Here is a 14,887-nt window from a genome sequence, read left to right as displayed (position 1 = left end):
TCTGCTTCTAGTGTATACACGCACACATATGTACATTTTGCTAGCTGGTAGATTTCCATTCACGAATACTACCATTCCATTCATGAAGCTACTTGTTATATCTGTGAATTGCATTAAGTTCATACTCATGTAATCGATTGTTTATGTAATATATACATACATACAAAGATTAGTTGGTACAGTTTGAGTTATACATTCACACAATCGCATACATGATACATTTCCTTCAGTCTGTTTTACTCGTTCACCCAAAAGGTAAATCTTTTCCCTCTCACTCTTTCTTTCAGAGCTCCGAGTTGCCTTTTACGGACGCCACCGTCTGAAAAACGACTGAAAAGCGACTGGAAAAAGCCTGAAACAAAAACGGTCCGGCAACGATAATACGCGAAATGCACCCACGGTCGCTCGACCACTCCACAGAAACTTTATATTCAGCTCGTCGTTCTCTTTTCAGTCCCTTTTTGTTGCGCTCGGCTTGGGGGTGGTTTACGGGAGGGCAAAGAGGTCGACCCCACACACCACCCCTCATGGTATCTTCATTCGGCCGCGTTGCGCTCCGCTACGTGTAATTGATATATTGCTTTCAGATTCTTCATACACACGCTAAAGGGGCGATGGAATTGCTCTCTAATGGAACTTCTATTTAGAGCACGTACAAGCGAGCGCGGCAAGGGCACGTGAGCAGGGCGCGTAACGGCGCCAAAAGGTTAATTAGCGAGCTTACGACCAGGTTGTTCGTATTGTACATAAAACATTGCATTATAGAAATTTAACACTTTAATGTGCAATATTTTCTTTTCTTAAATACATACATATTATAACCAGCATCATAGATCGAAGGTTAGAATGTAATTTTATTTTATTTTAAAATGTTATCAAATGTATGGTCACGGGCTCCTTGGTGTGTGCTGCTGACCAGACCTTGGATATGTGACTTCAAGGTCGATTGTTTCCTATCAGAGAGTTTGCCAATTTATCTGATTTCATTGAAACGGTTCCAACAAATTAGCATTCCTGTTATATCCTTCTCGCGAAAATTCGAGCTATTCAGCATCTCGATTTTCGCTGATTTGTATAAAATTCTGTAAATTTGTTCATCGATTTTAATCGATGTTTGTGTTTGCTATGTATAATACTAATATATATTTGCTATGTATAATACTAATATAATTATGCATATATGTATTATTAAAAAGTCTTTATCTGTATAGCACAATTGAATAAAATAAAAGATAGAATAAAATGAAATTAACACAATGAGCTACATACATGCCATACATACTTTTATCTATTGAACAGTTTATATACAAGTTCACCTTCTTCCATCAAAACTGAATTTCACAAATATATATGTATATCAAAAATTGAATATATCGAAATTCAATAGAAATCAAGATATTAAATTTAAGTATACGAAGTTTTTTAAACATTTTCTTAAATAATGAATTTCACCGTGGTGAGCATATGTGATAAAAATATTTGATATTCAATATTATTTTACAGCTCGGGGTTGTTATGTGTGAATGTTATCCAGTAACTCTTTCGCTCGATCAGCCAAACTGTAAGTGTTTACGACGTCTAGACTGGTCGAATTTTATATTATTATATTATATCAAACGTGACTTGTGTGTACTCGAATATGTACGTACAGATAAAAAATTTCATTGGATTCAATATGATATCCGAAAAAAGGTGAATCGCCAAATAAAATTATAAATGCGTGGATCAAAGACGGGTATTTTTATCATATTTTACTATAGAAATTACTATAATACATATTTAAATTCTTCTAAATGATTTATAATCGGGTTAAAATATCAGCAATCGAGGTTGGGCGCCCTTACCTTATGATTGCTTTAATTAAAAGGTGAGGTGATGCTTTGACGCGCCGTTAACCCTTTATCTGCGGTTTAATTGCGGCGAAAACGACCAGACGACTCAACAAAGGTCACAGTTTGTAAGCGACTAAATTTTGACTTTTCAAATTTCGTGGAAATCAAAATTCATTAATCGAAAACATAACCAGTGAACTGCGCACTTTGATATGTATCTATTCTAATGGACGTTTTATAGACATCTCGACACGGATTTAAACACAGTACATGTCGGAATAAAAATTTCAATGCACATTCAAGCACAGGGGTGGTCGGGTATCTCAATTTCAAATTCCAACTTAATTTCGAGGTCTAGAGTCTCCCACTTCAAAGCCGAGCGATTCGAGTCGTGTAACTTGACCGCTAATTAAGCTACGACCGCGATAAAAAAAAGTTAGACGGGGGTTGCGCCGTGCACTGTGAATGTTGCTTTCGATTGCGGTCAGGCTCTGTGGGGGGTTGAATGAGGGGGTGCTTCCACAGATATGCGTTTGAGTCACTGCGAGTGCACTTCACGTATGCACTCACCCGATCAGTCTGGAAAACAAGAAGTATATTCTCCTGCATGTTGAAGCATGCAAATCGGGAATGTTGAGTTCAAATAGGATCGAGCACGCCAAATACACATCGTTAAATTCGATACGAATACAGACACAGGCGATGTGATTTCAGCTTTATATATGATTTGTGTTTTTGTTTCCTTTTTGAATTTTTCAGTTTAATGATTGATTCTCTAAAATATCTATTGGAACGTATCATTTGAAATAAAACCGCAAAGTATGCCGGATCGTTAAGCAACTGCTTTTGAGGCTGGTCGGCAGATGGATGCAATACAAGTTTTTATTAGGTTTGCATTCGAGCGTAGAGCCTTTGCGGTTAAAGAAGACCATACAATTATAGATAAATAAATGACTTCCGCTGACATCGCTGAATATAAAATAAAATAAAAATGGAATTTTTATTTAAAATGAGACCATTTTCAAGATATTGATAGATTCAATGTCTAAATGAAACCTAAAGTTCAAAATTACAAATAATAAAGTTTACTTGGAATTACATATAATAAGATAATATACAGGCGTTAATATATGTACATAGGTGTTAAGACACCACGAGTTTTTTTTATTTTTTATTACATACATATATATGTACATTGTACATACATACAATATACTATGTGCCATGACGGGAATAACCTCAAGGCGACACATATGGTTAGATTATATTTTGTACATAAGTACCTACTGACAATTTTTTAAAGATAACAGGAATACAATAGAGACATCTATGGACAATTAACAAATATTTTGATACACAGCAAATTTGTATGAAATATAATATGTAGGTAGCATTTTATAAAATTCAACAAAATTTGAGATGCTAATAAATCGAATTTGAGAGAAACTGAGGTGAAGGATACCGATTTTATTGGATTCGTCACAACAATTAAGCTAGAAAAGTTCTAGCAGGAGACGGTCGATCTGCGTTTTAATAATCACAAGATCTAACCAGCAGCATATTTGGCCGGGACTTGAACCCACGATCTCTGTAGAGAGAGAATTTTCCAACTTTTCTGTAAATATTATGACAATGACGATGATAATTTTTTTTAGTGTAGAAAATTTGAACGATAATTTTTATTGCATATATGTACATATGTATTGTACATATACCTATATATGTTTGTGCATATAATATAGTGAAAAAAGATTCGAATGTGCATTGAAACGAACCGAAAAGGGTGATTCATTCACATGCGCTGCGGACTCTCAGCAAACATTCGGGCATCAATTGAAAAATAAAAAAAGCACGGACGGACAGAATTGCACACAGAGAAGAGTGGTTGGTGGCGAGAAGAGAGTTGGGAGGGACTTTTCAACGTTTCGACGGTGTTTTCTTTGGTTTTCCGATGCTAATGCACTCGGAAAAGTAATTGCAGGCGAAAGCGTCCGAACGTTGAGTGTCTACTATGTACATACTATCCGTAGAGTATCAACTTCAAACTTAAATCAAACGGGCCTTTTGACGGAATTTTTTTTTTATTTTTGAAAAAAGCACGGGCAAAGAGTGGTTGTTGAATAATAATAAAAAAAACATTGAATGAAAAAAGCAGCACATGCCTTTTTGAAGCGCGTTAGGTGGTTACCTTTTGTGCAATTGGACTATTTGCTTTCTTTCAAATGCCTTCAATCATTTCCTTAAGGCTTGATGTACATACATACATATAAAACATAGTGCGATGAAGATTTGTCAATATTGTGAACAGTAGCAAATGTGCAAAATGCGAAAAAAGTACAACTATTTACCTTGTCAATGTGCATTCCGTACTGCATTTCAGTGCAATGTTCAATCTGAAACAAAGAAACAACACATTAATCAATTTAACTTCTAAATAATGAATAATGGATGATATTCGACAAAAATCAGACATAATTCAGATCCAAATATATAAATACATCTAGTAAAAATACAATTGGAATTTGTCAATTTATTCAGGCATAAAAAATTGGGTCTCGAATAATATGAAGCAATTATTGGGTCGTCCTATATTTGACCTTTTATATTGGTCACGCGCTGTGTAATTTTTTTTACCACAGTATATGAATCAAATAAGGCACATTTTCACATCGAAAATAAATATAACAAAAAAGGTAAAGGAAAAAAAGGAAACGGGGACAGAAGCGTTGAAAGTCTGCGAAAATCTCGCGAGGCGCACGTCACACCTAATATGAAGAGATCAAGACGGATGACAGAGGCGGCGCGAAAAAAAGTAAATAAATAAAAGAAAAGAATGATAATACGTCGGCGGTGAAGGCGGAATAAGGTGGGAGGGGGTGCAAAATTGAAGTGGTAGCGAAAAGTTTGCCTCACTTATTACGGTCAACAATATAGTGTATGCATAGGGGTGAGGCTGACCCATGATGTGAGGGTACGCTAAGGATAGTGTTTGTCATGGTCGGATGTGGAGAGAACCGCAAACTGTTCCAACATTTTCCTGATTATCTGAAAGCTCGACGAAAGAACGGTGCACAATACCGATAAAAAAATATCAACGTGAAATGTATTCAGTGAACTATTTGGCCGCTTTGTGATCAGAGAATTCGACGACAGAATACTTATACGTGGACTTCGATGTTGGTGATACTTATTGATTAGCTTATCGTTGTATTGGCGATTGTGCCGAGCCAAAGGTCCCACTTAAATTAACCCTTTGGGTGCTTTGGACGAACTGAGGCCGGACGATTGTTGAGTAGTTAGTTGCTCTTGCGAACAATATCGCTTTGTCGGTTAGTCCTATACTTACAGTCGGGTCGGTTTAATTAATTCAAATCGAGAAAGCAGCTTTATTGCATTGTACTAAATTACATTTTATTATTATGTAATGTTCATTTAATATAAATATATACACTTTTCATACTTGAAATCTCATTTTGAATTTTTAACTACGCAATATTAAAATTTTAAGATTATTTCGCTACTTCATGTCGCACCACTTAGGCTAAAAAAGAATTTTCATCCTGCTTGTACTATACTAATATAAATGTAGTGATAATATAATCAACGAACTTTTTACTATATTTATTATTTTTTACATACATACGTATGTATACATATAGTAGGACTAAGCCTAACAGGTAAACCTGAATGAGCGTTCCTGGCAAATAACAAACATCGATAAACAATTTATAGAGTAAATTTAACAGAGCATCATAGATACATCTATGGTTAAATTTGCATTTACGCAGCATTTTATGTTATATATTTTGTAAATCAGCGAATGCGAGATATTGAAAGCTCGAATTTGGCGAGCAATAGGACAGGGTTGCCAATTTTTTGGAACCGTTTCAATGAAATCAGATAAATTGGCAAACTATGATAGGAAACGATCGACCTTTAAATCACATATCCAAGGTCTGGCCAGCAGCACAGCCAGGGATTGAATCCGTGACCACACAATTGAAAGCATTACACGCAAAACATTGATCTATGTTGCTGGTTTGGTCAATCTATTTTCTGGATGATGTTCCCTTACTTTTTATTCATTCACATCATAATTAACTTTAGGTAGTAACTAGTCATAAATTTTGTATAATTATGTACATATATTATTTTTGGCGAAAATTCGAGTAATTGATAAGATTTCTGGCGAATTTCCGACGACCTCGTTTAGAAATTTATAATAATGTAATATACATATAGTCTGAAAATTACCATCGTCATAAATCACGACCGCCGAAGGCGCACACTAGCGCTTCGCTCATTTTTCACGCTAGCGCTGAAAAGCCCCAGTAAGTCTGCTCGGCACTCTGGGGGTTAATCTTGATACATTCGCTTATAATGAGCGTTCAGGTGAACGCTCGGCATTAAAATATTTAGCGGCTGTGCGTTTCATAAATCTCCGCACCAGCCAATGCTTCAAGAATTTAAGGGATTTCCCTCCCATTCCCAGTTTACACCCCCTCTCGCTCAACACTCTCACTTACGAAACTTTCACTATTATCGCCGTTCTCGTCCGAAGACATTATATATCCGGCCCTTATTCGCAATATAATTCCCTGATGACTGGGGAGGGGGCGGTGGGGGGATTATGGGGATTCGTCTGCGAGCCACCTTTACAGCGAGACATTATAATGATATGCGGCAATATGTCTGCCATACATATTCATGGGAATTATCGTTCGTCGTCGACGCCAACGCCTAATTTATCCGGAACAAAGTTGGCCAATTTACTCTGCAACGTAACTTTTTATCCGGCTGTATCAATTATCACGCCATTGCCTGCGGGATTCTCTGGTTGTGAAGCGCGAACCGACAGTGTTTTGTACGCGTACATATGTATATAAAATACGCGTGTATGTATAAAACAATCATCACTTTGGCAATTTCCGGTGGAAAAAAACCTACCGGGAAAAAATGACCGGAAATAGATGGAAAAAGTGCACTCAGAATCGAAACGTATCGTTTTGGACAGACGCTGGCTGTCCTTTAACGTTGAAATTTTAATTTGAAACGTAGCACGGGAGAGAGGATTCGATAGTGTGTTTATTTTGACAATGGCTTTCGTAAAGGGATGGGTAGTAAGGGAGTGAGAGGGGTTGGTTTCTCTCGGCTATGTTTATTTTGCGTTTCCCGGAGAGCCTTGTTTACTCCGATGCAATTTCCCGACTCACTTTCCCCCTATTCGTCTCGAAGCGGGTATCCCCCCCCCCCCTTCAGACCCGGTCAGCATCCTTCCGGTTCCGTTGAGATTTTTCGTCATTTTCCCCTCAAAGATTTCGAGATCTCTAACTTAAGTAAGACCCGTAGCATAGAAAAGAAACTGAAATAAAAAAGAAAATATAACGACCGATAACCTCTACGTTCACATTTACTCTATCCTTCCTTCAGCTGGATAGATAACCAACATAATTAGCTAATGAAATTCCTTTAAAAATATTCATTAGCTTTAGTAATTTAACTGAACTGAAAAAATAAAATAAATTTATATCTATGCAAAGCGAAATGGAAATAATAAACTCGAGGCGTTTTTTTAACATTTAAGGTTCACACAATTGCGATGAACATCGACATTAAGTTTTTTTTAGAAAATAAAACATTATTTTATACCTATGTATATATAGGTATTATTACATATATGTAATCGCATAAAAAGCGTAATAAATTCGAGAGCTTTCAAAGAAACGACTGCAGACACTCAATAATCGACCTACTAGATAAAGTCGTCCCTTAATAGCGAAATCAATTTTCCCCAAAAAGCAAATACACAGAAAACGGCTAGTTTTTTGGGCAAACAAACGCCTCGTTCCGAACAACTATGATAAGTTGCCGGCACTCAGCTTTTTATTACGCCTTTTTTCCCTCGTACGCGTGTATCTATCTATACGTGTGTGTCAAACATAAATAAGGGATGAACGTTGTATGAAGGCGACAGGTGCAGAGAGGCCGAAATTTCAGCCACTCACCAAAAAGATCGACCCTTTCAATCGATTTATAATATGAGGAATAAATTATGAAAAACATTTTAATTATACATTATAAAAGAGTGAAGCTTATACAAAGCTTCTAAAAATATTCACTACATTATTATTAGGATTTGTTCTGATTCAAGAACTTTGACAGACTCAATTCAGTCCAGTAGTATAAAATATGTTAAAGCTATCGTTCAAAAAATTCTCGCTCAAGTTCGAGTTTTCAGTATCTCGAAAATGATGCGAAAATGCTTGTCAAATTTACCCATAGATGTCTTTATGATGCTCTGTAAAATTCCACTATAAATTATTTATCGATGTTTATAATTTACTAGGAAGGTGCATTGGGGTTAACCTGTTAGGCCTACATATATATGTATGTACATATGTACATATGAGCCATTATATTTGTAAGTGGCGTGAATCCACTTTCCTTTATTTCGAGAAATATCTTGCAAAACATTAAATATAACGTTTTTCGTTTTACAATATTCAAAGTACTGGTGGTTTGTAATAAGTTTACTGTTCTTTTCCGCAATTCTGGACATATTGAATTAAAAATAAAAATGATAACAATTTGTGAAATAAGTCAAGTTTTTGGAACTGAAAATTGAACTTCCGCCACTTTTGAATACATATAGCGACTCATATGTATGTATGTATAAAATAAAATATGCATATTGTATGTACATACATATGTATATATCATATCAGGTTTCTATAAGCTTCATTTATTGACTTGTATTACTAACGCCACCTGCCAAAGAAATATATGTTGAAAATATTCCAATTTCCGACAATTGAAACGACCTCATTAATGACATCGTTAAAAATGTACAAAAATAAAGTATACACAAATTATAAAGGAAATTCTCAAACTAGAAGACCTTTTCGTTATTAATGATCAGTTAATACCTTAAAGCGCCATTTTTTACGCATATTATTCGAAAATAACAACAACGACGACGACGACGAAAGGAAAAAAAAGGGACAATTTAAAATAATGACACAACACTTGCTAAGTAGAAGGAATTCGACAAAAGATACAAATTGAACGGAGCGTCCCGACACCTTGTACCACCACCGTTATAAATTGGCACTCGTCTCCCGGGAGGACGTACAGGACTATGGTCCCTCATTTGCAGGTCCACCCGACCGCATTGTTAGCATAGCACCCAGATCCTACGACAGAGTACGTAGTACATAGTAGACACTTGGTCCTACCTACCATACAGACAACAAAGACCACGCGCTCTGTCCCTAATTATAGGTCGGTTGCAGTCAGGATCCCAGAGGATAATTATAAATAGCGGTCGCATGTGAATCGGTCGGACTGGCCTTAAAATTTCGGTCAAGTCGGCTCAAAGACCCCTCTCTCTAATTGCTCCATCCCACTCTCAAATTCGCCAAATTAGGCGCACTCCACCGGTCAAGAGAGGCTTAATTGGCCCGCACAATTTAATGCTCGATAGGTTACATTGCGAGCAATGACAATATACGTACGTATTTACATACATACGTATACGAGATAAGATAGCACCATGTCGCAATACCAATATTCAACCGATCCGGTGTAAATATAGACGTCCGTCCCGGTGATGACAAAATGTTCAATTTGTAACTGTGGCGAGTAACACGCTTTCTAAACAACCCGCATACAAGACGCGACCGTGTAGTTTTAACATTCGATGGTCGTTAACAGTCTGGTTTATTTATGTTTCGTGTCACAAAGCGCAGGTGACACACGTTCTTCTTGAGTTCGAATTTAAAATGGAATAAACGCAAGAAGTGCAGAGCAGTATTCAAATGTACACACACATACACATTCTGTATCCGTCAATTTTCTCCAACATCCTTAGTTTATCTTTTATTTTCTATACTGTTTTGGGCCTAAAAGCATAACGGGATTATCGTACACGTCGTTCATGATTGATGCAATGTTCCGGTCACGTAAAATATCGATATGGTAAAGAGGCGAACGCATTTGGTCAACGTGAAGTGTGTAAGTATGTATGTACATACGTACACGTAGCCATGTTGAAATTTTTAGCTTTGGTTCATCATAATTTCTAGCATATATCTATGTGTATATAACTTCCGGAACATTTGAACCGCCAAAAGAATACAACGCCAATAAATAATTTCTTGACGTAATTATCATTCAAAGATAGAACTGAAAATCTGTCATTTACCATTGGCCAGCAGTACAGCTCGATGGTTTGGTTAATGCTAACCATGCTCAAGCCCTGGTTTGACCTCGATTGAAAGGAATTTATTTGGAAGTATTTCTGTAATACTAAAGGTCAAATTTGGATATATGTGACTCAAAACCATCCTACCCACTATATCAAGTTATGATCTATAAGTTTATATATTTGCATATGTACAAGTTCATTGCTCATCGTAACTTTTAGCGTTTTTTTAGCGAATTTGTAAATCGAGCTTTCGACCATAAATATATATATATATTGTAATATTTATTCAAGTGTCTAAATATGTCAATTGATATCTGAAGTATTTTCTTTAAATAGTGAATTATGCCTGAAGTAAATCACGCTATTCTCGTATTTGATGCATGACGTCTATAGCGGTCTTCCGCGGTTAATACTATCTAGGTGTCGCTCAGAGGCAACCTGTAAGGGCATCATGGGAAAAATATAAATAATATATGTAAGTGTAGAAAGTACGAGGGATTCTAAAGGAGATACATTATTTTGAGTAATCATTCTTCAGTGACATATCATTGCCTTCTAAACAAAATTGAAAAAACAATACATCGTATCGATAAGTATTTCAGTAACTGATATTAAGTTTCAGTTCGATAGTACTAACGGTGTTAAAAATAACAATCTCATAAAATAACATAAAAATCTCCAAAATGCACAGACACACACAAACACATTTTTTTATAGATGATGTAATCAGAGATCGATTCTGAATTCGAATCAGTCAAAATCTTGAAGTCGAATTTTCGCATGATATCAAAACTTCTCTACTGTTACTACGTACATACATACATAGATAAAGTAAAAAAGACGAATATAAAATGAAAAATGATTTCCTAGGTAAAAAAATTGGTACAAATAATGTGGTGTAGAAATGTGCAAATACAGTAAAATCTTTATTTAGCTGAAGGGAATTATTGGAAGTCGGAAAATTGTGAACCATATGTCGAATATTTTATACACGTTGTTTAAGAACATGCATATTAAGCAAAATATCAGATTTGATAATGAATAAGCTTTGATGCAAGTTCAAATATGACATTATAATGAAGCAATCAAATCAATCTGCGCGTGGGCGTCTGTGTTATTGCATCTGCTTTTACGACGAAATTTAAAATATGTAGAAGGAGACATAACAATTTGAAGTAATTCATTGATATTCATACAACGACGTTGATAAAATTCAAATTCAAACTAACCCCATAAACACGCCGTAGCGTGCGTATATGCTTCTTGTATGTATAAACGAATTTATAATAAGGCGAGCGGAGATAACTATCGCCGGTCGCTTTACGAGTCGTAAGAAGCTCATAGGTGTAAAAGGTGGATATAGGGAAGGGCGAGGGTTGAGAGAAGGTGGCTGAAGGTAGCGTCTGGGAACGTGTTAAGAGTGAAACGTGTGCTGAAATTTATGGGAGGGAGTGTGTTTGATTTATCGCCGTTTCAGTACTGAAGAAGCACTACGGGGAGAGCGAAGGGCCACGTGCTAGGAATAAAACACGGGATCTCTTCAGCTTGCACTCGCATTCGGTACCTAGATGGTCCCACAGGATACGACTGCTAACGCACGTGCACAAAACGCACCATTAAAAATACTAAACGTGCACGCAACTTGGTACAATTTTAGCAGAGTACTGAGGACATTCCGGCAATAGATATTTACGTACTATTAAATATAGATGTATGTACATATGTAGTTTGTACGTTTCCGAAAAGCATAAACCGTATTCAATCAGCATTGTTCAACTTGTTGATTTTGTCTGCATTTGTGTGTGTGTGTGTGTGTTGACATGCTGACGGGTCTCTTTACAGGTTAACGGGACACGTTCTATTTAGTATTTGTCAACAATGATAGTTTCACAATAGTATTATAACATATACTATATTATATATGTAGGTAGGTACAATATTTGATTTAAAATCTAATATTTATGTATTTAAATTGATAATGAGCAGTTATTTGAGGTTTATGCTCGTAGGTGATGTTTATTGCTGTACCTACGCCATTGATTGTAAATGCTGCTTAATGTTTTTCTTATTTTTTTATAAGTACATGTGCTTAATTTTTTTATAATTTATATATTAATTTTGTATTTTTTTCATACGTTTTACTTTTGAACATTGTGACGCATTAGAAAATACCTGTAATGGTCCAAACTTCAAATATACGTTTCTCTTTTGTTTGTAATTCCTAATATACAATATGAATGATTTTGCATGGATTTTTTAAGTTTAAAGATCAAGTTTAGTAATGGAAAGTTTTATTATTTAAATTGTGAGCCACGTTAATTCTTTTAAAAGCACAGAATTCAAATTATAGCCTTTGGGTAGTCACGTATACTTTTGAGTTCTAAATATAAATAATTATTGACTGTCGCTTGAATGAAATTAAATGATGAGAAGGTAAATAAATGCTTTTAAAAAAGAGTCTGAATACAAAACATTATATTTCCCATTAGTTGGAAATATATTTAACATATATTATTTAGATACATGCATATGTACTATTATAATATTGTTATTATATATATTCAAACGAAATTGAATTCAGCCTGATCTGAAAAAAGCCTCCAGAAAAACTAAAACAACATACATTTTTAATGAAAAACTAATTTCAAAATGGAATATTCAATCGAAATGATATGCAAAAAGAAAAAAAATGGCTTTTGATCTACCATCGGCAATATTTTAAACATGAAAGCGCCTGATAATGAAATGTGAGTATATATTACTTCGTATAAATTATCATACGATGACAAAAGACAAAGGGGCGCTTTTTAACAAGGCCGTCATCGGGGGATAATCGTACAAGGGGCGGGGAAGGAGAGTTGGTTTTGCTTTTCCGAAGTACAAAGAAAAAGGTTGGCGAGACCTACATTTAGCGGTCGAAACTTTTCGGCTGAGGGTTAACAAAGGATATGTATGCCGGCGGGAGAAGTTTTACCCCGGAAAAGTATTGAAAATCGTTTAATATACGTGCGAATTCATATACGAATCTGTATTAAATATTTATCCAACCGGATGATATTAGCACCCATAGCATAATATACCCAGAACGGCCAAAGTTCTGAAAATATTTACGATAAATTTAGACAAACACAACTTCGCAAGCAAAACATAATTTCAAACTCATGACTTCATTACTGAACTGAGTCTAAGAATCAGGCATCGACAAAGTTAAAGTGGATGTATGTAAATACCTATATATATGTACATACATACATACATATGTACATATTAGTGTATTAAAAACTATAGTGTAGACATACATATATGATAAGATCACACCAGAAACGTAGTTCAGCACACAATATAACACAATAATAAAATGATGAAACAAAGAATCACGTTTATTGCACGATATGAGTGGGATTCAACCAGGTGGAACTCGCCACACAAACAATGTATCCTTTTTACAGACCGGCAAAATAGACAGTAAGCTCCGTTTATATATAATAAAGAGGAAGTCGAGTCAAAATTATTGCATAATAATTTTTTAAAATAAAAAATCGCATACTTATGCAGGAATATTTTGTATATGTAACCTATAAAATTCCTCACGTAAGGCAATATCACCAAAACTCATATTTTAAAATGTAAATAGACAGCAATGAAAAAACGATTGATGGTTGATTTGAATTTCGATTTTATTTCATACAAAATTGAAACATAAAAATCAAACTTGTTTCTTAAATAATATTCAGTAGCATTGATCGTGTAATTTTAGCGGAGCTGCAGAAGTATTGATATACCATACAAAAAATGAAATTGATAAGAAATATCGGGATATTTGAGAGCTACAATTGATTATTCAGATAACAACAAGGTAAAAAATTTCAATCGAAGATAGACGATCGAGAATTAGGAATCTTTTCGAGTCCAAGTGGTTTCGAACGTCGATCGAATATCAAACGCGACACTCCCCATAGAATTTATTAGGTTTTTCAGTTCGACAGGACACGGCGGAACGGTCGGACGGAGAGACCGACAGACACACGGACAGACAGACAGACATACAGACAGAGAGACGAGCGACGAGGCAGGTATTATAGAAGTGCCGTTGTTTGACAACGTCTCCTGATTGATAGTACTGACGCGAACCGTTCAGTTTCAGTATTCAGCGGTCGCTCCTTTGACATAAGCATTCGTCCTAATGAGGACCTCCGAGGATTGTGATTTGAAATGTAAACGTCGAGGGATTTCATTGCAGAGTATGGCTCCACTACACTAACACATTACCATACATTATTGAAGGGTAACAAAGACGTGAGCGCCTCTCCGATGACAAACATCGTGTTGATGTATTGCTCGTTCTAAATTAAACTGATAAACTTAAAATTTTTTGCCATACAAATTGTCGTCATACGTCGGCTTTTTTAGCGACATCTACAGTCAAAATTGTACATGCATAACCACATTCTACAATGTACATATGTAGGTTAACATATTTCAACAATCAACAAATTCAATATGCGACGAATTTGCGAGAAACTGAGGCGTGGAGGATGCCTATTGGTTTTTATTGGATCCGTTACAACAAACTAAAATGACTAACTCTAACAGATGACGGTCGATCTGTCTTTAATAATTAACGAGATCTCGCCAGCAGCGTATATACATATGTACATAGAATAATCACTCGATTCCGGTTAGGATTTGAACCCACTACCTCTTTAATTGTAAGCAAATGGCTGAATTGGAGAACTACGTTGTGGACTTGTAGCTATATATGTACATATAACTGTATGTATACGGTTGGTATGTTGATTTAGCTTAAGTCTTGGCTAAAGGTTGTGTTATTTTTTATTTTATTTTAAAA

The 14,887-nt window shown here is 35.5% G+C and overlaps 1 protein-coding gene across 2 annotated transcripts in view; it reads right to left on the bottom strand.

The window, feature by feature from the left end:
• Positions 1–14,887, bottom strand: part of LOC143912252 (uncharacterized) — a 210,007-nt gene that overhangs the window by 63,106 nt on the left and 132,014 nt on the right. For both annotated transcript variants that reach the window (XM_077431526.1, XM_077431527.1), the window contains one exon: positions 4,181–4,225. In XM_077431526.1, coding sequence (XP_077287652.1) covers positions 4,181–4,225 — 45 coding nt within the window. The remainder of the gene's footprint in view (positions 1–4,180; positions 4,226–14,887) is intronic.

The sequence above is a fragment of the Arctopsyche grandis genome, chromosome 5, assembly GCF_051622035.1.
Source record: "Arctopsyche grandis isolate Sample6627 chromosome 5, ASM5162203v2, whole genome shotgun sequence".
NCBI lineage: Eukaryota > Metazoa > Arthropoda > Insecta > Trichoptera > Hydropsychidae > Arctopsyche > Arctopsyche grandis.
Note: the sequence above shows the minus strand (reverse complement) of the source record. Positions and strands in the feature narration are given on the sequence as shown.